General features: G+C 37.0%; 2 protein-coding genes across 2 annotated transcripts; both read right to left on the bottom strand.

The window, feature by feature from the left end:
- Window positions 1-644: 644 nt before the first annotated feature.
- Window positions 645-6,713, bottom strand: dhx58 (DEXH (Asp-Glu-X-His) box polypeptide 58). The gene is made up of 12 exons (XM_056235873.1): window positions 6,595-6,713; window positions 5,847-6,020; window positions 5,539-5,743; window positions 4,723-4,913; window positions 4,059-4,172; window positions 3,812-3,944; window positions 3,532-3,717; window positions 2,518-2,765; window positions 2,030-2,341; window positions 1,741-1,931; window positions 1,145-1,238; window positions 645-1,033 (listed from the first exon to the last, which is right to left on the bottom strand). Exons 2-12 carry the CDS (start codon window positions 6,018-6,020, stop codon window positions 842-844), a joined length of 2,040 nt encoding a protein of 679 aa, XP_056091848.1. The 5' UTR covers window positions 6,595-6,713; the 3' UTR covers window positions 645-841.
- Window positions 6,714-8,412: 1,699 nt separating this feature from the next.
- Window positions 8,413-25,693, bottom strand: kat2a (K(lysine) acetyltransferase 2A). The gene is made up of 18 exons (XM_056235872.1): window positions 25,399-25,693; window positions 24,801-24,924; window positions 22,480-22,625; window positions 22,224-22,313; window positions 21,884-22,065; window positions 20,451-20,642; window positions 20,257-20,363; window positions 19,508-19,612; window positions 19,058-19,194; window positions 18,732-18,940; window positions 18,474-18,600; window positions 14,043-14,153; window positions 13,801-13,944; window positions 10,584-10,698; window positions 10,452-10,488; window positions 9,521-9,584; window positions 9,339-9,423; window positions 8,413-9,169 (listed from the first exon to the last, which is right to left on the bottom strand). Exons 1-18 carry the CDS (start codon window positions 25,615-25,617, stop codon window positions 8,976-8,978), a joined length of 2,388 nt encoding a protein of 795 aa, XP_056091847.1. The 5' UTR covers window positions 25,618-25,693; the 3' UTR covers window positions 8,413-8,975.
- Window positions 25,694-25,909: the final 216 nt, after the last annotated feature.

The following is a 25,909-nucleotide window of genomic DNA, read 5'->3' as shown; positions in this document are numbered from 1 at the left end:
GATTTCGAAGTGTGTTCATATTTCTCCTCATTTGTAAATCACTTAAATTAAAAGCATCTGTTAAATGAATATATGTAAATGTTCGAGCAATCTGAAAGTGACGGTCTGAGCAGACTACTGTAATGTGCAATGAGGGTCATTAAGAGCTTGGAGTGCATTTATATCATATTGCACAGTAATGTAAACAATAACTAATAATCATAGAGCAGCACAGTCCTGATCCCTGAGAGGGACAACAGAAAAATCAATGAAAATATGTTAAAGATAAATATACTCTCAAAGCATTTAACACACACACACACACACACACACACACACACACACACACACACACACACACACACACACACACACACACACACACACACACACACACACACACACACACACACACACACACACACACACACACACACACACACACACACACACACACACACACACACACACACACACACACACACACACACACACCTTTCTCAGAAAAAATCAAATAAAACAAAACCCATAAATGAAACAAAAAAGACAAAAACTTAATGTACAAAAAGTAAATGGTTGAATTTGAAGTACAAACATTTAAAGTTTACAAACAGCTATATTGTATTGAACAGAGGTTCCAAACTGTATTTTGACTATCACAATCAACCACAAAAGCTGCTATGACCCCCAACATCCATGAATAACCAAGATGTAATCAGGATGGATAATTTCATTTTTAAATTATGCTAATGAACAGTAATCAACAGTCTACAAGATACAAGCCACTGGTATAGAAATACTCACTGCAGACAGAAAACCTGGCACAGTGAGGGTTACAGGGTTCTGACTGAGTTTAGTTGTGTCAGTCATCAAAGTCCAGGTCAGGGAAACAGCTGCTCATGTAGTCAATGAAGTCAAACTCTGTCACCTGGAACTCAACATTCTTCCAGTACTTGCAAGAGACTTTGCCTTGAGGAGTATTCAAGAAAAAGTTCTTTATTTTCAAACAGGGGAGTATCGCCACCATCTTGAATTTAATCTCCAATCCCCATTCCTGAGAGAGAGAGAGAGAGAGAGAAAGATGTAATCTTCTTAAGGAGTTCTTCCTATGTTTATTTGGATAATACAATGTGATCTATTCTTCTTCTTTCTTTCTTTTTTTAACCTGTCCACATTTACTGCAGCTGATAACCCGTCCAGGCTCCCAATCTTCAAAAGTCCTCTCCAGAATCACTTGCCCACCAGTTCTATAATGCCTCCTATGAAATAGACAAACACAAACATGTTCGTTTATAATCATAGTAGGAATTAAGTAAATTATGTTCTTTTGAACTTTTCTATTTATCAAATAATCCTGAAAAATGTAATTACGGTTTCCACAAAAATATTAAGCAGCACAACTGTTCTGAAGATTGATAATAATAAGAAATGTTTCTTGATCATCAAATCATCATATTAGAATGATTTCTGAAGGATCATGTGACACCAAAGAATGGGGTAATGATGCTGAAAATTCAGCTTTGATCACAGGAATACATTACATTTTAAAATATATTTAAATACAAAAGTTACTTTAAATTGTAATCATATTTTACAATATTACTATTTATACTGTATTCATGATCAAATAAATGCCGCTTTGGTGAGCATATGAGACTTCTTTGCAAGCTTGTGTACAGTATAGATATTCATCACTGTTCTACAATTTCCAGAATTATTTGGTCTGTGATATTGACAGTGATGTACTGAGGACTAACTCACTTAAACTCAGGGTTGATATTGACATGGTGTGAATTCTCTATCTTTTTGATATCTTCTCCACTGCAGACACGAAGGAAACATCCTCTGCATTGAAGCTGAACCTGAGCAGGACTGTAGCGCTGCTTCCTCTCATCCTTTTTCTTCTCAGCTTCAATCCGAATCAGAATAGACATTTGTTGGAGTTTAGATATCTGACAAGCAGAAAGAGAAAAGTTTTTTAGGCAATGAAATTTGAATACTTTGAGTTTTTCTATTATATGACTTGCAAAGTCAGATTTAAATTGCAAACCTTGACTCTGAACTCCCTGGGACTCATTCTCTGTACTTGGTCAATAGCTTTTGAGGTCAGACTTTCTAGATACTCATTGGTAAATTCCCTGCGCAGTTCGCGCCCACCTTCTTCAGCCACCACTGAGTAGACGCTGTTCTCAGCTCGAGCCCGCCCACTGGCCTGCTGCTGAGCGATCTCATTGGTCAACAGGCCGTAACGTACAACTAAGTTGCATTCTGGAATATCAAGTCCTTCCTCAGCCACACTGGTAGAGATGAGGAGGTTGTGGAATCCTTGTCTAAAATCTTTGATGGTCTTCTTCTGTACACTCTAAGAACAAATACAAAAAACAGACACATACTGTATACCAAGTAGAGAAAGTTATTAGCAGATTCAGAATTAGTCTGTATTCCCTTCTGTAGATCCTAAATGTTTCTCAACTAAACACGACCAACAAATGCTTTAGAAGATCAAGGGAAACCATTTGAGATGTTTTCTTGCTGTACCTGGTTCATGTGGTCGGCACCAGTACCCGTTCCAGTGAGAATGCCAGCAGTGATTTTGACCTTCAGCAGCTCATGGTTGGAGTTCACCCAGTCATACAGACAATGTGTGCCCCTGCGCGTCTTCGAGAAGATTATACCGCGAGACGTTTTATCTCTAAACTCTTCCAGCAGCGTGAGTTGCAACTGGGCCAGTTTGGGGTTTTCGTAGCGGGCATCCGATGCCAGTTGTTTTAGCTCCACGCGGTTCTCTGAGTAGTAAGAGCAGAAAAATCAGCTTTTCAATCTTTTCCAATCAATTTTGGAGTTAGCACAGATAAATGAATAATACAAATAAAGGGAAAGTTTGAATATGCACAAACGTAATTGAGATTTAAGCAGAAAGCAATATGATCAGTGAACTTTCATTTCGACTTGGAATATGGTGCACAAATCATGTGGACTGCATTTATGGTGCTTTTTTTTTGGCCAATAATTATATCCATCTTATGGAAATTACCCATAAAATATATAAAAATTTTATGCTATTTTATCTAAATAAATTAAAAATGAAACAAAAGAATAAAAACAATGGTTTTAAATGCTACTTGTGAATTTGAACATCACAACATTATAACTTACAATATAAAAATAGTTATCCACTTTGAGATTTGCTAAAGATTACATTTAATAGTGTTAAGTTACTAGTATTTTTTAAGTCAGTGTAAAAATAGGGGAAATGAGGAGGCACAAGTAAATATACAATATCAGCAGATATATATCCAATACTGACTAATGCGATACAAAAAGTATAACACTGGCCCATAACGATATGGTACTGATATATTTTTGTCCTTTTTGAAATTTAACAGTCCCACAATTAAATGCTTTCATTGTATGAAAAGATATTTTTGGATTTCACAGAAGGGAAGATACAAGGTATACAGGTTTGGCGAATAAAGTAAATGATGATGTTTTTGCATGAACTGCCCCTTTAAGAGCATCACATTAATCTACAGCATAGTAAAAAATCCACACCATCAAAAAGTCCCTGGAGAAAGAAGTCTGTTCCATCCAGCAATTTGTTTTTCCTTGAATTGTAGAACTCGTCCAGAACATTGAACGCGTCCACCATGCGAACGGTGTCGTTAATGAGAAGAGCATCGTTGTATTGCCGCAGATGCAGTGCACACTGAGCGATCAGTCTGTTCTCTTCTATTACACCTGATCCAAAAACACACCATCAAATCAAGTGATTTTTTTTTGCAGGGGATTTGGAATGTACAACTCAAAAGTTGTAGTTGCAATGACATCTAACCTGTTTTCTCTAGTTCCACCACATCAGCTTCATATTCCTGTGTGCCCATATCCCGCAGGCTACGGCTCACCGTTGATGGCATGAACTCATGAATCATTGACATCATTAACTTCAAGTGGTCGCCAAATGGATCCTGTTGACACAAACAAACATACACATATTTTGGTCATTGAACGTTCAAGCAGTTGTGCAGTAGAGAATGGCATTATGACTGAGGTGCAGTCTGGAAGCGAACGGAGAACAGTACCAGAGCTCTTTTTTCAACAATGTCATATTGCTTTTTGGGTTTAGGGACAACTTCCTTGAGCGCTGGTGTATAATCCTTGGTGGACACAATTACTGAATCCAGATTGGCACAGATCTGAAAATGAGAGAGAAAGAGTAAGAATTATTTGAATAATTTGGTAAAAAAGTAACACTTTACAATAAGGTCTCATTTGTTAATGCATTAAATAACATGAACAATGAACAATATATACTTTTTTTAACCTTTGTTAATGTTAGTTTATAAAAATGTATTAATGTTAACAGATACACATTTTGATCCTAAAATATATTAGCACATGTTGAGATTATCATTATTAAAGATGAATAAATGCTGTAGAAGAACTATTTAAACCTTATTGTAAAGTGTTACCATTAATTCATAAAGCAAAACACTTCGTGCACAAGGGCTGTGCCACCATCGAATCGAATAATCACGAAATATTTGCTATGACTTTACTAGCAATTTATCTATATTTTTGGCAACAATGGCAGTCAAAATTTATTGCTGAAAAAAATCCAGCTTTTTAAGCCATTTCAGAGCAAATACACAATTATCCATGTTGAAAATCGTCATAAGATATAATCATTTTAGCTGTATCGTTTGAGCTGTATCGTTCCTAATCTGCACATGTGCACACACACACCTGCAAGACATGTTCCACAGCTTTATCCAGTGACTTATTTCCTCCTGTACCAGGTGATGCTGTGAGGCCCAAAACCTGGGGCAGCTTCCCTTCTTTTCTCACTTTCTTCTCCACATAGCGGCCCATAATCTTGTTATAGACACTTTCCTTTTGCGTGTGGTGACATTCATCTATGACCAACAGGGTGAAGTCTAAATAGAAACAATTTATTTAGAGTAACAGGAAGAAAAGGAGACAAAACATTTACAGTTGTAATCGAAATTATTCAAACCCCATTGCAAATCAGGTTTATAGGCAAAATTGACAGCGGTTTCAGCTGTTTGCAATGAACAAATCAAACAAAAGTAATTGAAATAGCTCAACACAACAAATGTTTCAAGTGGTTTCCCCAAATTCAACTGAAAATGCAACTTTTAATGATTTCTGCAGTCTCAAAATTATTCAACCCCCTGAATAGAATCCCTCACAACAGCACAAATCTGCAAAACAGGTGTTGTCTCAAGCACACCTGATGCAACTAATCAAGGGCTTTATTAGTTGCACCAGGTGTGCTTGAGCTAGAACACATGAAATATCTGAACTGACTAGGTTTGTTGAGTGTCACGTTTGACTGCATGTTAGAAATATGGCTAAGTCAAAACAATGAAAACTACAAAGATTTTTTTGATCCAGTCAAGACAAGACACTGTACAATGGGGGTGGTGTACAGCTAGGGTAATGTTCTATTGGATAATAGTATGTGACAGTATTCATGTAAAGAGACACTTTTTTTATATTTATGTGCTATTTGCTGTGTCTTACAAAATCATCAGTTACCTGTGAGATCCACGTGTTTTTCCTCCTCCGTGCTATTCAGGGCGTTCTCCAAAATCTGAGCCGTGCAGATGACCAGGTCTGAGTCCTTGACCAGACACCCAAATAAGTCCTTGTCACCGCTGTCCCCACTGATGGCCTTTATCTTGTATGGCTTCCCAAGATAAAGGTTGAATTCTTTGTCAAAGTGCTGGTCTACCAGGTGCACCTGAGAACAATGAAAATATAAACTCAGCATGCAAATCTAAAGAAAAAGATACAAACAATATTATGCACAGACCCAGTGTAATTGAGCAGTGATCTGGCTTCACCTTGTTGACGAGCACTGCCACTTTGGCATTGGCTGTAGTCTCCAGGTGTTTCTTGGCAACATAAACAGCAGCACGGGTTTTTCCTCCACCAGTGGGCAGCCAGATGATGCTGTTCTCCCCCTTTAGAGCCGTCTGCACCACTTCCTCCTGGTATGATCTAAGAGTGATCTCCATCTACATTCACACAGTCACCAAAACACAGTGGAGGCCATTTACTTTTAATCAAAAATGGTTAGTGTTGTACACTCTTCAATGGGGGTCTATATAGAACCCTAGGGTTCTTAACTCAATTCAATAAAGAACTCTTTGTTTACGAGCTGTTCAATTCATAAAATTTTGTTATACAATGACTGACACAGTTCCTGCTGATTCGGGCACAACATTTTTACCAATTTACCAAAAGTTTACAAATTAAGAGTTTCCCTGTTATTTTCTGGTAAAAATTATATCTGGATTGCAGTTATTATTACAGTAAGATACAGGTATGGAAAAAGTGGTAAAAAAAAACCGAGAGAAAGTTTTAGACCTTTTGGCAACTTTCATAACTTTATTATAAGCATTTAAAGGTGAAATATTACTAGTAGCTTTACCTGTAATGTTTTTGTGCTCTGTTAACTACTTGTGGTCTAATCATAAAGCTAATAATGAATATTCCATGTTAAAAATATCAAAGCTACTACTCTGCTTATGGTTACGAGACTACAAATTAGATCAAAGACATTTCTAAAGTGTCAGTAGATTCACTCACCGGTGCTGCTATCACTGTGGTGGCGAGAGGTCTATGCTACTTTGGAGAGGGTGAACCTTCTTTTCTCTTTAAAACGTCCCTTTATGAGCCTGCTGAGCAGAAAAACGAAACCAAAAACAGAGAAAGGGCCCAGGAGGAGGAGACGAATGACATACAACAAAAGAGGGGCTAAATTCAATGACAGCAGGTGTCTGTAGGCTGATAAATGAAGTATAAGAAATGAAAGAAACTTTTTAATTAGCTTTTGGGTGCTTTTGTTCTTTGATTGTCTCTTGGACACCAGTAATGTGGACATCTAAAACAGAATTTGATTTGTAAATGTGAAGAGAATCATAGGCAGACGCTGCACTGAGAAAGTAATGGAGAGACCTTGATGGGGCCCTATTTTGCAGTCAGTGATGTTAGGAAACGAAAACTGAAGGAACTGTCTTTGTCATTTGCCTTTTAGTCATGCTCAGATCCAAACAAACACATTATGGAAACTGAAACAATACTGTGTGGAGGTTCTAGATAATCATTGGTACTAGATACTGTTTTGTAAAGGATGAACCCCTTTAATTTAGCTTTAAGCACATTTACCAAAAAATCTTATTTTTCAAACTAATTTTTACGTCTTTTCCTAATTAAGGTTAAAAAAAGATTTAAAAATTAAGTAAATAAATATACATTGTTAAACTTAATAAAAATGTATCTAGTGATTGTATTGCAAAATATGACAGTTTGCAAACTCAGGATGATTAATTCCAGTAATTTATTTTCAGCATCATTACTCCAGTCTTCAGTGTCACATGATCCTTCAGAAATAATTCTAATGCTGATTTACTGCTCAAAAAACGTTTCTGATTATTATCGATGTTGGAAACAGTTGCACCGCTAAATATTTTTGTGAAAACTATGATGCATTTTCAAACACATATTCTTTATTCAAAACAGCATTTATTTGAAATATTTATTTTTGTCTTTTGTAACATTATAAATGCGTTTACTCTCCCTTTTGATAAATTTAATGTGTCCATCCTGAATAAAAAGTATATATTTTTTTCCAAAAATAAAAACCTCAGTTATTATTTTCTGTTCAATTATACGATTCTATAATCTCTATTTGCATGATTCAGAATTTGAAAGGCTCAAATAAGCATCACTTCTCAGCAAGGCAAAATTAGATACTTTTTTTAGTTTATTTTCAAAAAAACAGAATTATAGTACACAGAACCGTTGCAATTTACATGCATCATCCAAATGTAACCATATCCAAACGCTTTCTATCACGCCCATCTGTCCTGTTCATGAAAGGGGTCATCAGTGACCCACAGTAAATCCAAAAATAAAGAACCCTGAAATACATCAACATTGCAGCAGTTTGTCAAAGTCATGATTCAAGTAAATGCCCATCACGAGAGACTGGAAAATAAACCAGCTGTCCTGTCTCATGTGTGTGAGCGTTAAACTAGCAGAGAACATGCGGTGTGACAGAAATCACATACATATTTGGATATAGAGATTTGTGCAGTAGTCCATTCGTAGTAGCAGAAAAAGTGTTTTGCAGCTACGATTGAAATGGAAATAGTTGTTCATGGTCCCAAATGGGTGTAAACAGCAGGTTGCAAAAACTGTGAATGCTTACGCCTGGGGTCATGACACACTGAAAGCTTCCAAAGACAGCAAATATTGGTTTGTGAACAAAGATAAACACTTCACAACGGCACTGACAAAGCAAAGTGGACAGAAGTAATTTCCCAGGAGAAAAAAAAAAACATTTGATTATTGTTGTTTGAAGTGATCTGTCATGGAATGAGGCATCTTTTCCAATAAAAGCCATTGACGGAACTCAACAAAAAAGTATGATTTCCCTCATATTGTCAGATTTATACTAAATGGGTACATCCTGTATATGACTGACCGGCTGTTTCAAACAGCTTTGGCTGAGAAGAGTGACACCGCAGTGACATCACTAGAGGCCGAATATTGTCCATCTTTGGCTGCAGCATCTCAGGTCAGAGGAGTTTCGCAGGATATTACTTTAAGTTACACAACTGAATGTTTGTGTATGTAGAGCAATAGCTTGCAGTGTGCATGAGTCATTCGTTTTTTGGCGGAGGATGGGAAAGAAGAACTGAACTGCTAATGGTGATTTCTGTCTAAGCTAACGCCCACATCAAACACACTTTCAGTTTTCATTTTGCCTTAATGCACTGGCATGGCAGAGTCCTACACATTAATATAACCTTGAGTTTTATAACTATATTGTATAAGGGAAAAGTAACAGAAAGCAGCAACTTTTGACAGGTTTGGATGTTGTTCATCCAAATGAAACGTGTGTGTGTATGTGATCACACTCTCTATATTTTCTAACTGGTCCCTTGTTCTAGGCTAGATGCCCGTTACTTGTCAATGAGCCCGGCCTCTTTCAGTTTGAAGTAGAAAAACTTCTCCAGTGTGTTGGCACACTTGCAGTACTCGCTGTCTGGAGGGTTGTACTCTCTGCAGTTCGTGATCACTCGCTGCAGGTCGGCGATAAACAGCTTTTTAGTCACATAATATCGGTTCTTCAGACGCTCCGTCATGGTTTTCAAGTCTAAGTAGGAAGAGAGGTTTATTCAATTGGATGCAATTTGATGTTGTTAAAACTGTATAGATGTTAACTGCTTAATATTGTCTGTCCAGCTAGTCTGACTAATTCAATAGCGGCTCTTCAGAATGGTTGAAATCTCATTAATGTATATGCAGATCACATCAGTACCCACCAATGGGGAAGCGGATGACCTCATAATAGTCAGGCGCTTCAGATTTCTTCACTGGCTCCATGAAAGGCCAGGAGTCTGGATGCGTCTTAACACACAAATGAGATGGTGAGAATGTAACAGAATATTGTGTTGTTAATGTGTTTAGATGAATGTGCGTGTGAGTGTGACAACAGGCCTCTTACTTTAATCTGTGCGAGAAGATTCTTTAACATGTTGTAAAGCAGATCCGGATCTTTCAGCTCTTTACTGCAGAGATAAAATAAGAGAGAATGATGGATACACGCAGGGAACAAAAATAATAGTACTTGTAACATTACTTGCTTTTGACCAGAGTCTCAGTTACTCGCTGGTGGTTGGTAACTTTACTAGGAACTGTAACGAGACTGGCTCATCTCATATATAATACACAAGGTATATAATTTCACAAAAACATCCTCTTATAAGTAAACACAGTTTTCATTGCAATTAAAAATATTGGGGGGAAAAATCCCTGTGTACACATTCACTACCATTAAAAAGTTTGTTTTTTAAATGTTTTTTGAAAGAAGTTTCTTATGCTTACCAAGGCTGCATTTATTTGTTCAAAAATACAGTAAATTTCAGTGATATTGTAAAATATTAAATAAGTGTTTTCTATTTGAATATATTTTAGAATCTAATTTATTCCTGTGATGGCAAAGCAGAATTTCAGCATCATTACTCCAGTCTTCAGTGTCAGATGATCCTTCAGAAATCATTCTTACATGATCATTTGCTGCTCAAGAAACATTTATTATTATTATCAATGTTGAAAATAGCTGCTTAATATTTTTGTGGAAACAGTGATAATTTTTTTTTCAGGATTCTTTGATGAATAGAAGGTTCAAAAGAACAGCATTTATTTGAAATATAAATCTTTTGAAACATTATGAATGTCTTCTCTACTGTCACTTTTGATTAATTTAATGCATCCTTGCTAAATAAAAGTATCAATTCCCTTAATAAAATCTTACGGACCCTAAACAGAAGTGTACACAACATGATATCACTGTAAAATCATCAGTGAGATGTTTTAATATAGAGACATAGATGGTCTCAGATTTCAGAATAAATATGCATAAATTCTCCTCTGACCTTTTCTCCTTGGCACTAGGTTTCCAACCAGTCTCTCCTTAGGAAGACAAAAAAGGAGGGAGAGAGTATTTGTGAATGGAAGGATTTTGTGGGTGCATTATAGCCACTACTGTGAGACGAGCACAAACTTACTGATGCCTGGTATACTCTCCACAGGAATCTGCCGCACACCCTCTTTAAAGCAGGTGAGACCAGGATACACTTTCCTGATCTGATTCTGTTTCCTCTCGATCAGTTTCTTGATTATCTACAGCAGACGACAACAGACCCATATGACTGGAAGTCATTACACTGTAAGAAAGACTGTCTGAAATTGACAAATGGTTAATATGTCCAGCCAATTTCAGATATTTTGAGATGTCAAAAAAGTAGCAAAAATCCTCCTCCAAAAACCAAATACAATACTATAAGACAGGGTTCCTGCACACTTTTTAAAGTCAGATTTAGGCTTTTTAAGACCTTAAGAAATCAAAATTAATACCTTACATTAGGGGTGTGCAATATTGACAAAAATATATCTCGATATTTTCAACGTTTTGTTGATAATAATTAGATGATACTTTACTGATTGTGTTTTTGTGCTGGTGCATGGCTGGTTAAGGCCTGTTGTTGACAGCTGACTCACGAAGATATTCATATTTTCATATTCTATGCAGTGGTCAGTTCACAGCAGTGACAGAAATTAATATTTTTGTTAAAGGGCAATATTTGCAACCTTAAATTGATTTTCCAGGGGCATTTTGACCTACCGGTATATATGGACATTTTTCTAAAATTTTTTAGAGTTATGCATCACCTTTGTCAAATACTAGCATTCAAATTATACAGTAATTATACTTATTTATACAATAATACTTAATTCTACAATAATTATACAGTACCACTGTTACCAGTCAAATTAAATCATTCAATCAAAATCAATCTTTGCAGTGCAGAGGTGACACAGAAGAGGCATCAGAAGTGGCATTAATATATTTACACTCCATTTACAATTGCATAAATAAAGCTATGAGATAGTTGTTTTTTTTAAATCAATATTCAATATTTAAATATTAAATGATTTCTAATTTTAACGTTTTAATTAAAGTATACTTTAAATTTGAAACTAAAACCGTCAGTAGGCGGCGGCAAGTCTTCTTAATAAGTGAGTTGGAGTCATTCATTCAACCGATTCGTTCAAACGGCTGACTCATTCGGGAAAGAAGCAAGTGATTCGTTCAAAACGCGGATTTCAGTCAAGAAATCATCGCTGTCTGTTGCATTGAGACTCATTCATTTTGAAATTCTAGTCGGCGAAATAAAGGGAAAACAAACAATATTGTGTCTAAAAAGTAACTCGCAATGTTAACTTTAACTGTTGTATAACATAAATATCACACTTGAAATTGACCCTTCGCTAAGCAACGAACGAAAACCACCACTGGCCAATCGTGTCTTAGCAATCGCAGAGCCATATAGAGAAATATAGAGTTTTTTTTTTTTCTGGCTCTGAGCAACCGTAACTAGGCGCGGGAGGTCTGGCAAGCTTTCGAGCGAGGGAAACATGCCGAAGCATTGTGCACAGGGATTGTGCAAATCTGATACCCCGTATCCTAAAAGTTTGGACAGGGGAGTGGAATTTTTTTCCTTCCCGAAAATCTTAAAGCCAAGGGGAGAAATGATGGACGTGGATCAAGCAGTGTGGGAGACCCCATTCACAACTAAATGTCAACAGGATTAACAAAAACACCTATTGCTTGGAAATAATGACGGTTCTTTGGTCATAATGCATATTTTAACGTAAAATAAGATGATTAAAGACAAGACGGAGGCTCACTGACATACTTTAAAATATATTTCAGCATGTTGTTAATCGACGGCCTACTACCCCTGACTAAGTAACTTTAACCCAATCCGATCGCGGCTCTCCCGGTGTTAGTGTTATTCCACAAGATTTATGGATAAGCTGTTTGATTTATAATTATTAGGATTATTTTCACATTTCACTTACCCTGCTGTGCACGAACATAGTTGTTCCTCAATCTGTGTGTTTCCCATTTGAATGGTCAGCGAATGAGGCAGCTGCTGCTGGCGCTGGGACTATAAATTAGGCTTTAGCTTAAATTTTTAAGAAATTATTCTCTAATCAGTTGCATATGTCGTGGATATATCCCTCGAATGGAATACTGCAGTCCTTTTTGTCTTGCTCTCTCAGATATTTCACATGTTCGGCAAAAATTACTAATTATCTCATTGAGCTTATTAGGCTTGGTGAAGCGTCAATTGTGCACGGGAAAAGGACACTCTTGCTGATGTGATATTCTAATATAAGAACATAATATGATATAAATATAATATAAAAACTCATTTAGGGAGATACCCATAACTGCACTGACACATCACGCAGTGAAAGCACGATAGACAAATGCCATGTCGGGACATTCTAAAACGCTTAACGTGAATTCGCTTAACGTGGCTTACTGCACTAAGACAGTGATATTAAAAGACCAAACTCAGTACACATCATATTAATAAACCATACTATGTATAAAAAAATCAGATGAGCCCAGAATATGAATACTTCTGCGTCGACCTCCCGCTGTAGCTACGTCGTAGGCTGTGTGTAGCGCGCGTACCCTTCGGTGTACCCTGACGTGCACCTCTCCAAAAATGTAACAACACGTCAATTCTACGCGGACGCAAGCGCTGTGATTGGTCTGCTAGAACCGCTCCCTCGGGTTTCACATGTTCCCTCTGCGTGCATCAACGCGGACAACGACGCAGAAGTGTAAATTAAAACCAACGCGTAGTCTACAGCGTAGAGGCTCCGGCGTACGACGCAGAAGTATAAATCAGCCTTTAGCCACGTTAAGCGTTTTTCACGTTAAGCGTTTTAGAATGTCCCGATGTCAGCAGTGCCTCGTACATCGTTAAAACAATGATTACAATATCATAATAGACAATAAACATAGCACACCACTACGCACATAAAGTATGAACTTACAACTGAACTGACATTTATCAACTTTCTTCTCTTTCTCTCCTCCTCTCATGTGCAGGAGACAGACGTTATTCTGCCGCGAGTGTGATGAAGAATTGTCACGTGAACAAGCAAATAAAAAAATAATAATAATACGTGCGCTAATTAGATAGCTTTAATTTGGAAAGCATTTCAGATATGTCTAAGTCAAACTGTCATCTAAAATTTAAGACCTTTCATAAGTAAAAAATAAGACCTTTTTATGGCCTAATATTTTAAAAATCGAATTTAAGACTAAGACTTTTTAAGGATCCGCGGGAACCCTGTAAGATTTCCCAACACGATGTAAAATTCCCCTCAAGCGGAAGGGAGAAATGTGTGCACTCTCACCTCTTTCTGTCTCTTTATAATGTGTGAGAGTTCGGTGTAGGGTATTCTGGGATTGAGCTCGCACTCCATCAGCGTGGCTCCCTCGTAGTCTTTGATGTAACCAAGGTAGCGGCTCTTAGGTACTTTGATGTCTTTGGAGAAGCCCTACCGACAAAAAGAGGGGTCAACAGATATAGTTGTGCAGTGGAAAAACAGGAAATTACAAGTGAGGCTGGTGGAGTCTGTACAGTCTGGAGCTGTACCTGTTTCTTGAAGTAGCCGATTGCGTATTCGTCAGCATAAGTGAGAAAGTACAGAATGCTGTGCTTGATGTGGTACTCCTTAAGATGATTCATCAGGTGTGTGCCGTAGCCCTAAACATGAACACAAAAATATTATCAATAAATCAAGTGAAAAACACCAATTCAACTCATAGCAAACAGACTATTTATTAAGCTTACAACATATTATAGGGATAGTTCACCCCTGTCATTAATTACTCATCCTCATGTCGTTCCAAACCTGTACGATTTTTGTTCATCTTCGGAACACAAATTAAGATATTTTAAATGAAATCTGAGCGATTTCTGTCCCTCCATTGACAGCTACACTACACAAGTTCATAAAGAGATCGTAAGATCTGAGCGAAAATAAAGCGATCGTGTCTCTTCAGAAAATTTGGACTAAACCGCTCGATTCATTTGGATTAGTTTTACAATCTCTTTATGAACTTTTTGAAGCGTCAAAGTGGTAGTTGTCTGTCTATGGAGGGACAGAAATCTCTCAGATTTCATCAAAAACATCTTCACTTGTGTTCCAAAGATGAACGAATGTCTTACAGGTTTGAAACGGCATCAGGTTAAGTAATTATTAACAGAATTTTCATTTTTGGGTGAACTATCCTTTTAGTATAATATATTCATTTCTGTGATTAAAAACTAGGGCTGTCAAATGATTAATCGCAACCAAAATAAAAGTTTGTGTTTACATAATATATGTGGGTGCACTGTGTATAATTATTTTATATATATATATATATATAAATACACACACATGCTTGTATATATTTAAGAAATATTTTCATGTATATACTGTATATAGATATATATATAATTTTTATTATATATATATATAAATATTTTATATATAAATAATATTTTTTTCTTAAATATACATGCATGTGTGTGTATTTATGTATATACAAAATAATTATACACAGTGCACCCACATATATTATGTAAACACAAACTTTTATTTTGGATGCGATTAATCGCGATTAATCATTTGACAGCCCTATTAAAAACATATCCCTTGACTCCATCTGAAACAGAACCAGTAAACGTATTGCAGTGCATTCTGGTATTGAAGTATCATAAAGTATCTTATGATACGAGATACTTTGTTTGACAGCAAGCAGATTTTAAAAGGTCACTAAGTAGGTAGCTCAATGCAGTTTACATTTAAGCTTTTAGCAGACACTTTTATCCAAAGCAACTTTGACAAATTGCTTTTGTTCCTCTTTTCTAAGAGCCAACAATATTCATAATATACAATGCTGGGTTTATTAGGCAACTAGAATAAGTAGAACAAGTACATTTCCAAATTTTGGAATTCTATTGCTTCAGAAATCCGAATTTTTCAGATAAAACTAATAAAGGATCCTGGTCTTTTTCTTTTGGGCCATCCTTCCAAAATGCAAGCAGTGACACCGACACTGGAATGGCTGCTGTGCTTAGGGGTAATGTTCAGAACTTCCGAAACCTACGGTCTACGTTTATAGAGCACTTTTTGTGCATTGGTAAGGGCTCCCTGGGGTGTTTGATCCCTCCTTCTGGAGGAGAGCCTATAGGACAACCTATAGAGACCGGTCATTGTTCCCTTGTGTTTTATTGTTCAAAGCGAAATGTATCAGCAGTATCCATAATGTGTTTGTCAGTAGTGATGTGTTGAATATGAATATGTATGGGAAATAGGGATGGGACGATTACCGGTTTCACGATAAACCACGATAAAATGTACTGACGGTTAGTATTATCGTTTAAAATTTAATTATCATTAAAACCGTGTTGATTATCGCGATTTTAATAACTCACTGTTGAATATGAATATGTATGGGAAACCTTTTCATGTGCTTTTCTGTAGGTATGTGACTTTATGCAGTCACTTATACCAGCATTTTGTTAATGGTATTACCATTATTTGTGTTTTTATTGTTATTTTTCTTTTATTATTATCTATTTTTTATTTTAATAGCTTTTTTTTTAGGTATGCTCCGATCGATCGGCCGGAGATCGGTATCGGCCGATCATCACATTTTATGACTCGATCGGTACTCACTCAACTTGGCCGATCTCACAAACCGATCACAATTTGATGACGTCAAAACGCGAGGAGGTAGCCTATATGATGCGTGGGGACTTAAATGATTTGGCAGTCATGTCATCGCCGGTGTGGAATTAGGCTGCTATGATGTGTCGAGAAACAATGAAAAAAAATTTGCTATTTGCCGTGTATGTTTCAAAGGAATCTCACATGGAGGATCATTGTCCTCCAGAGAGAGCGCCTTTCTGAAGAGTAGCTTCGCTCGCTCAGTCCACAGCGCCACTCGCTCAGAACGCCCGCAGTGACATGCTGGTTAGAAAATATGTTAAATAAGTTGGGCTGCCCGTGCACGACTAAAGTTTTTTTCTAGTCGACTAGTAGTAGTTAATTTAAGCCATTAGTCTAATCGCATATCTATATTAATTTAATTAAATATATATATGGGAGAAAATATTAAACCATAATGAGCGTCATCATAATAGGCTATATTGCCTATATTCCGCATATCAAGCGCATGTATAAAGCTTGCCACAAAGAACCGGCAAAAGTAATGTTTATGCAGCATGATACATTTTAATTGTTTATTAATAAACTGCAACGATACAGTTGGCGATGTTGACGCCATCTTCGCATAGTGAACGCGCTTATAGAGAGAAATGCACACTTCATACGGATTAGCCTAAGCAGAGAGTAGCCCATTTATTATCGATTTAAATAGTTGTTGTTTTTTTAAAGTAGACATTTCAAGCCTGAACTATACGTTATCAGGTATGTGAGGCAAGTTGAGGTTCGGTTCACTTATGAGACGCGCTCCAGTTCACGCGCCGGCGTGTCCGTGTCCTGATTATATTGTCTGCTATATTTCGCTTATTATTTATTAAATTCAGGCAAATGGATGATGAAACATAGTTTGAAATTAAGATACAATTTTTACAAAACGAAATTCACTTTAAAGAATGGCTTTCTACAAAACAAAACTTAATTAAGTGGTCAAAATCATGTCTGACCCATTCCAAATGTTTTCCGATATATTGGGCATCTTATGATCCTATCTTACTCATCTCATGCGGTATCCTTTTAATAGAATCAACATATATGACTTTTTTTTTTAAAAAGAACACTATATTAGCCTACTATAAAACATAAATATGAAACGTATATTTTTAAGTTATATTTAAACGTCACACCACTCCGCTTTTCTCATGTGTGTGGCCTATGCATGTGTGCGTGCATATGGGGGAGGGGTGCGATTTTCGAATAATAAGCGAATAATACCCAGATCTTCGAATATTATTTTTGCTTGAAATGCCCATCCCTTCTAATGAGTAGCATCAAACTACTCCAATTTGTTCTAATTAAATTAATAATTAATCTAATTAAATTAATTTTGTCCTGCTTAGACTTGTATTAGACCAGGTTTAAGTTACATCAGACTCTCTATTTTAGGTATTTAAATGTTTATTTTGTCCTCCAAAGTTTACTATTGGACAATGCTTAATTAAACCTTGTGGGCTGCATCAGACTGCTCCATTTTGTTTGTATTTATCTTTGTCTTATATTAAGCATCGGTATCGGGATCGGTATCGGCCGATCACCATGACAAGAAATCGGCAATCGGTATCGGCTGCAAAAATCCTGATCGGAGCATCCCTACTTTTTTTATTTATATATACACTTTCACTTTGAAACCATTATTATTATTGACACATTTTCCTTAGTTTAGAGTCACTCTGTCTCTTTGTAAAGGAGAGGAGAACTTATATGAAGCAAAATCCATGTAACAAGGTTCTTGAGGATTGTTTGACTAATGATTGTTTTCTTTATTTTGCTCATTTTTATTTTTCTCCCTGTGCGCGGTACTCGTACTACGGAAGCCCTGAACCGCAACGTAAAAAATAATCCTTACATTTTTGTGTGTGTAATGAATTGGAAACACTCGCTCTGTGCCAGTGGACGTATTATGAATGCCTGTGCGGCAATTATGAACGTGAAACAACGGCAAGCACACACACTAAGAACTTCTACGGAAGACACTCTCGTAATTTTGACTCTTCTCAAAATATTACGACTTTATTCTCGTAATGTTTCGACTTTGCATGCTTTGAATATTTTTTTAATTAAGAGTATTGATACATTAATTAACCAAGAATCATTTTGCGAGAACTGCATGTTCTTCAATTTAAAAAAAAAATCGAGGAGGGAAAAAGTAATATTGAGTTGAGGTGTTTTTTTAAGCATTTTAATTTAGAGTTCAATAATTTAATATATATTTACAATAATTTATTAATTTAAATACTTATAAGTCTTCCTGTCCCCCTGGTTGAGAGCCACTGGTTTAGAGTCATTGAGCCTGCATTGAGTGCGTCTCGTACCTTGACCTGCTCGTTGGAGGTGACCGCACAGAAGACGATCTCTGTGAATCCCTGAGTGGGGAACATCCTGAAGCAGATCCCTCCAATCACACGGCCATCTTTAATCAGAGCCAAGGTCTTGTGCTTCCTGTGGTCAAACAGAGGGAGCAGGGTCAATAGAGGCTGAGGAAGCTAGCGAGACACAAAACCTGACAACAGCTAAAGATTTAGGTAAGTAGTGGGCTCTTTGGGAAAAGGAAGGGGCCACTGCAAACTTACGGGTCAAACACAAGACGTGTGATGTACTCTTTGGGCATGCGGGGAAGTTGATGGGAGAAAACATTTTGCAGGCCCACGAGCCACATTAGAATCTTCTTATTGGACTTCTGAGAGAGAGAGTTACCAATCACATGGAACTCAATGATGCCTCTCCTCTCCTCCAGACGAGCCGTCTCATCACGGGCCGCGTTTGCAGACAACAGACTAGTCTGGGAAACCAGAAAACAGACTAGAAGATTACATTTGACTATTTAACTGTAAATGCAAAACCGAAAATCTTCATGCTACATTATTAAGGCTATCATACGGGTGTGATAAACTCTGACCTCTGGCCCCAGCATGGCAGCAGGGTCTGTGATGGTTTTCATGACTTCATTGACCAGTTCCATTGGGATGTCACCCATCACTCGGATCCGCTTGGCATCCTCCAGAGTCAGTGCCTCAGGAAGCTTACGTTTCTCTCCTGAGAGACAATGCATTACACACTGTTACGAGAGACTGACATGATCATTGTCATCATTCTTAAGTCAACCGCAGGTGTTCTCAACTCTGACCCTTGAGATGCACTTCCCTGCAGAGTTTACCTTCAACCTTGATTAGCTTGTTCATGTGTTTGATTCGAGTTGGAACTGAACTCTACAGGAAAATGGACCTCGAGTGCCAGAGTTGAAAACCCTGGTCTACTGTATATATGAGTGTATACTTAAAATTGTAATACCAATGAACAGAGCACAGTACAGCACAAAGTAAATAAATCTGCAACTTGATCTTCTTACCAGTTATTGGTTCAGAGGAAGCAATGTCCAAACCCGTAACACCTAGAGCAGAACCGCTGCTGCCCTTACTGAGAGGAGAGCCAGACACTGAGACAGGACTCAGTACTAAGGCAGTAAGAGAAGGGGTTTGAAGCAACATAGTCTAAAAAAAGCATGTCAAGCCAAGTCTCTATGGTGGCTAATGCACCAGCAGAAGCATTACAGTTTTCTGTCAGCACAAATTGTTTTATTATTTTGTGCTGTAAGAATTGCTTTATGACACCATAACAACTGTGCATTAATACAGAGTAGCATGCCAAATTGAATATTAAAACAGACCATTCAAAAGACGCTGAGCTGGGACACAAATCTTGTCTGGATTATTGAATGTTTGGAGAATCAAACTATACATTGCCAGACAATGAATGCCACATTAATCTGAGACAATGTTTTTTTTTAACAAGAACATCTTAAAAGATAAAAACTATTTATTGTAGCCTTTATTGACATAGAATGCATTATGGTGGCAGTCTACTTGAAGTTATCTTTATTTGTTTGTAAATTTTTATGTTTTTAGTAATTCATTTAGTTCAATTAACTAAAACCATAGGTTGTTGAAGTTGGCTTAATTTGAAACCATTATAAGGGTGATGTAGCCTAATATTTGTGAATGAAGGTACATGTCATGATTGTATTTTTAACATCAATTTAAATTTGAGAAAGCTGTTGTTACATAAACGCTCATCCCTAATAACCACCTAAACACGCACCTGTTTGATGCCCCAGTTGTGTCCCCTCTGAAGCTGGCATGGTGAAGTCTGCCTCCCAAATGGGGGAGTTTTCTCCATAGATTTCTTCTTCCAACATGGAAAGAAACCTAACAAGCACACACACACAAACATATAATAAATTGGACTATGTGAGAGTGACGGTTTTAAAGCACGTATTGATACGAAGGTCTTACTTGGGGAAGTGTGTGAGGATCAGAGTGCGTTTCTCTGGTGGGAGCTTGTCTTTCTCCACTCTGAACTTCTCCAGTAACTGTCTGCGGGTGACAGTGAAGATGGACTTCAGCAGACTGCGGCCGAACACCTGACAGGTCTCGTACCGTGGCAAGCTGTCATTGCTCTGAGGAACGTGACAGTAACACAGCCACCTGAAACACACACACAAAAACTAATTCACAAAATTGTAATTGTCTTGATTTATACACATAAAAAATATAATGATGAATTTTAACCAAATGTTTTGAAAGAAATCTCACCAAGGCTGCATTTTGTATGATCAAAAATACAGTAAAAACTGAGAATTTAATTACATTTATTAATTAATTTATAGTAAACATTTTAATGCATTTTAATACATTAAAAACAAAACATACTGAGCCCAAACCTTTGAACGCTATATAATGATTTAATATTTTTTTACTATTTTATGTTATTTTTTAAATAAAAATTATGCTTTTAGAAAAATTAGCATACATTTTTTTTGCGATTTATGCTAATTGTATTCCAAAATAAATGTAATTTTGACATTTGATTGTGTGACAGAGCATGCCTTATTTCAAATGAGTGAATCGATCACCTTTTCCTCTTCACAACTAGTTACAGTGCAACTTTTAGCACCAGTCACAGCATTTATATGTATTAGTGATGTGTGACTTACAGTTATATCTGCAAACGTTGCGGATAATCTGCGGGTAAGGTGGGCCAAGTTACAAAAATAACATTACAATTAATTGTGGGTGGATAAGAGACAAATCATTAATGTATTGATTTTAATGAAGACACTGAACACTTATTTCATGGTAAAACGCAAAGAACGAGCGTCACTCTTTTTACTTTCGTTTTCACCAACAATGTATACAGCCTCTCTCTTCAGGGAAAACATATACCCAGTGCCAGAGTTTTACTTAAATAGTTAACCAGGATGAATTAAGTGTTGGTTATGTGATATGTAACGGGGTGTGAAGCGCTGTATATGACAAACTAATAAAGCCTATATCCAGCCTTTGCTTGGGCTGAACGCATCTAATTTCTTGTTCGGGAAGTTGCAGTGACGGAGACAGTGACATTTCAATTCAAGTTTGAAGGGAGTGAAGCCTCTGTTTAGAAAATGGAATTTTGCCAAAGAAGAACATTTAGGCTACTTTAAATAAATGTTAATTTAAAAGCAGCCTATTTCAGTGTAATATGCTACCATATCACGTGAGAATTTGAATAATTGTAATGTGACGATCGGGTGCGGATATCTAAATCAGAGAAAATTATAGGTTTGGGAGGGTGGCGTTTGGATGACTTATTTTTTAGCAGCGGATTCGGGTGATATTAGAGCTGATCTGCTGATATAACTTCGAAACAAACTCATTTACACGTGTTAACTCAAACACACACACACCTAGTATAATCAACTTTGTATGCGGCTGCATCCTCTTTCTGAGCCCTCTGACGGAACTGTGACGGAGTCTCCAGCTTCCAGTAGTTCAGACAGAGCAGAAACATCTTACTGAGCTCATACATGGTCTGCCTCTCCTTAGGCGCCAAATGACTGAACTTATACTGAACAAAGTTCAACACCCCCTGAGGCAGAGAGAGAGATCTTGAGTGCAGAACTCTGCATAAAATGACAAACACAGTCTGCCCATCACTTCCTAAACACTTAAGGGCATTTTACATGCAATGTGACTGGCAGAAAGCTTTGCTTGTGACACACACTTTCTTATACACAACATACATACTTGTTCTATGTTGGGTTTTTCAAAGGGAGGGCTACCGAGAGAGCCTTCCACCACTGGCTTCCCCATCTGCAGAATACACTTCCTCAGCAACTAAGAAAAGAAACAAACAGCCAACAAACAACAGTCAAAAATGTGAAATATTCACCTGACGAATGAACACATTTTTTAAAAAGGCTTCTCAACATGTTAGTAACTCATCTGGAGCATGCCTGCACTTTCAAAAAATTAAGGAAGCGGATCTCAATTGCCCATTTACCTTGAACAAATAAAAGTAGACTTGCTTGGTGTCCGTGTCTTCTTCTTTATGAACAGACATGAAGAGATTCTCCACATCCACCACCATCCCTAACAACCGGTTAATCTCCTCCTCAGACACATTCTCCAGGTGAGACACATGTTCTGCTAAAGATCAATAGATAAGAGAATGTGAACACTACCTGACGGACGCAATAATAATAGCCATGCGTTATATGATGTACATACACAGTTAACATATACTGGCCTGTATAACCACAAAGGCTGCTTATCTCTGGTTTGCATGACATATACTTCATTTCAGAGCCACTTTTTAATATTATTTGGGGCTTTTGCATATTTATTAAACAGACCTTGTCCATGGATTACACTTTGCAGCGTTTGAAACTTTTAGATATCAGTCTATGTAAGCTATGGAATGCAGCAATCAGGTTCCAGAAATAAAAACTTACAAACCTTTAAAAACAGACCTATTTTATTGTTAATTAATGGTATATTAGTTTCAGAATAATATATATATATACAGTGCTGGGTAGTAGCTAACTGATTACCTGTAATCTGAATTACGTAATCAGATTCCAAAAAGTAGGTACTTGTAACTAGATCATGATCCCGACAGACAAGCAATGATTATGTCAAAGATCAAATGTGAATAAGGAATAACAAATTTATTAAGTAAAAATGTAAACTTATAGAGACAAACAAATTGATCAAATAAATAACAGTTTAATAAAATCCAAAGTATTGTATCTAACAGATAAAGATTGTGAAGATCAGAGTAAAGAGAAAGGAGGACAAAAGTAGTAAGATCTTTGCAGAATTAAAGGAGAGGTAGAAGACATGAAGCAGAAGGAGGTGCAGAAGTGAAGAGCAATGAATATATCTGGAGGAAACTTAAACTTATGTTTTGGTCTAATATGAAAAGGTCAAACAGACTTATCAATTATGTCATAGGTCAGAGTGACTGGTCAAATGTCAAAGATAGAGGAAAATAGATGTAGGTGTTGTTGTTTTGACACATTTAAGACCATTAAGAAAATCTGTGAAGTTATCTCATGTCTGCAGACATGTAAACAGACACATTTTGATACAAAGGTACATCACGTAATCAATTCTGATGGAAAATACACCCACTCAATCTTCCAGCACAGAAGAGACACAACTGGAAATAATCAAACATAGAGCATAAAGTAGAATATGCATAAATGATTAAAGAAATCAATAACATGTAAAAGAATAATTAATAAAATAAATAGTATGAATAAAGACATTATCAGAAACATTGACCATTTTGGATACACCAGATTATATTACATTTTAAAATTCTCGTATTAATCAGACTACAGTTACTTGTTTAATGATTACATATATCATTCACACAATGACAGTAAATCATTCCGAATTTGATTCGCCCTAATTCTTCTTATTCATGTTTAAAATTTTCCTATCTATTCTTCCTATAAATTCAGAAAGTCTTCTAGTTCAGTCACTAGTCAAGTGGCATTAATTACATGGAAAATTGAGCGGTCACAAAACATTTGACCACTGAATTTACAGAAATCATTTCACTTAGGAGTGTTTTGTCAACATTGCATATCGAATCAACTCCTGATGAGCACTCAGAGATATTTAACAACGTATTGCTATGTCTTTGGAAGGCCTTTGTCTTTCAAACACTTTTTTTTACTACAGTTTATATTATTTTAAAATTATTCATTTTAATAAAAAATTTGTATGATTTAATTGCCCACTGCAGTTCCTTCACAAACCCCAGTTTGGCAAACCTTGACGTAATGTAAAATTAAATGCTCCTCATGTTGTTGATATTAAAGAATGGAATACATTTTCTTTCTCTTTGTATTTTTATATCAATATGGTACAATATTATCCTATACAAAATCAATGTAGTGCGGTTATATTACCTAAAATGTGTAATGTAATGGATAACGTAACTAACTACCGGCACAATGTTTGTCATGTAATTTAGAATCAGTAACGGACAACAATTTGTAAGTAATCTACCCAGCACTGCTGTGTGTATACTATGTGTATAAACAGTAAATAGATTTTCTTTAAATCAAAATTGTGTTATGCGATAAATTTCGCAGCTGGTTGGTTTGTTTCGGTCCATGGCTTATAGCTATTTAACTCAAACTTTTTAAGAAATCCCTATTCAAAAAATTCTTACGGAACCAAGTCCACTGAAAAAGCGGGCGCGGGCGCGCAATGTTGCACTCTATTATGCAACACTAAAAACTATTAGGATGATGGGTCTGATATTAGTGCGATGTAATAGAACCACCATAGAGGCATTAATCTTACCCAAAGAGTGTCCACAGCTTCGGCAGGCCTCTGTCAGACTGGCTGCCTGCTGCTGGAGCTCCATACGAGCAGCTGTTGGTGGATTGGGGTTTTTCCACCCATTACATTTACAAGCATCATTCGCCTGTGATTAGAGAACACAACTGTGATTTAAAAAACTGTCAATGAGGACAGTTAACATCAGGTTCAATTAGATGTTGATCAGGTGAATATTGTCAAAACATTCATAATGATAAGTATACAGTGGTAACAGTGATAAAATGGTAATACATAATAAAATGTGATATACTAAAGCACACCTAATTTAAGGCGCATGTTATAAAAACATACAAGAATGCATTCAATTAACCACCATATTTTGGCAGCATTTCTGCACTAATTCTGCATAGGTAGGAGTAATTTTCCACTCTTTAGTTCATATGAAGGAGGTTTTCAAAGTCTTGTGTTTCTTATTTTCTAGCCTTAAATCGTCTGTAGTCCTTTATTATTTGTATTCTTACCAGGGAACATATGTGACTAGTTTGCAGACTGTGAGAAGCATTGCCACATGAAAGGCCCGGGCACTCGCTCTATTGTTATGAGCCAAGCTCTCGGTTACCTTGCAGGAAGAAAACACTCCGAGTTTCTCAAGCTTTTTAGCCCGTGGAAACGAGCGGACTTGGGCTTTCTTCTGGCTGGACCATTGCTGTTGACTCAGGCCTGGTCGGGCCGGGTCGCTGCTCCCGGCTCCGGGGTTTGGGTTGGACCCTGCCGGGCCGCTGGACTGAGCTTGCTGAAGCCGGGGCTGCGCGGAGGTCTGTGCCGCCGGGTCCGCCATATCAGCAGCCTCACTTCCCCTCCTAGGATCGCCGCGCACACATCCACCCTGTGCCGTTTCAATAAAGTTTTGTGATAGTTTTCGTCGATACACTGTCTGACCACTGCACTGCGCGTGCGCAATATGGGGAATGCTGGGAGATGTAGTATTACAATCAGTACTACAGAATAAAACGATACGATGCTTTCCACTGGGGGGCATTAAACACTTGAGCTACTTATTTACAGTGGCTACTTTTATTGTACTATATCACTTTAAAAGTGGAGAAAATAAGCGTATTTATTAAACGTTT

Source organism: Rhinichthys klamathensis, unplaced genomic scaffold (genome assembly GCF_029890125.1).
Source record: "Rhinichthys klamathensis goyatoka isolate OS25496 unplaced genomic scaffold, OSU_Roscu_1.1 h1tg000432l_1, whole genome shotgun sequence".
Lineage (NCBI taxonomy): Eukaryota > Metazoa > Chordata > Actinopteri > Cypriniformes > Leuciscidae > Rhinichthys > Rhinichthys klamathensis.
The sequence above is the reverse complement of the archived record's forward strand: the minus strand, read 5'-3'. Positions and strand labels throughout refer to the sequence as shown.

Bases quoted from the DNA above. Each gene is read 5' to 3' on its own strand.
- dhx58 (XM_056235873.1), bottom strand. From the start codon at position 6,020: ATGGAGATCACTCTTAGATCATACCAGGAGGAAGTGGTGCAGACGGCT. The intron at 5,744-5,846 runs GTGAAGCCAGAT...CATTGTTCTCAG, and splicing joins TGGCAGTGCTCGTCAACAAG to GTGCACCTGGTAGACCAGCA. The intron at 2,342-2,517 runs GTACAGCAAGAA...ATTTGTTCTTAG, and splicing joins GTGCCGACCACATGAACCAG to AGTGTACAGAAGAAGACCAT.
- kat2a (XM_056235872.1), bottom strand. From the start codon at position 25,617: ATGGCGGACCCGGCGGCACAGACCTCCGCGCAGCCCCGGCTTCAGCAA. The intron at 20,643-21,883 runs GTGTGTGTGTGT...TGTGTGTTTCAG, and splicing joins TACAAAGTTGATTATACTAG to GTGGCTGTGTTACTGTCACG. The intron at 14,154-18,473 runs GTACGAGACGCA...GTTCATGTTTAG, and splicing joins CCTCCAACGAGCAGGTCAAG to GGCTACGGCACACACCTGAT.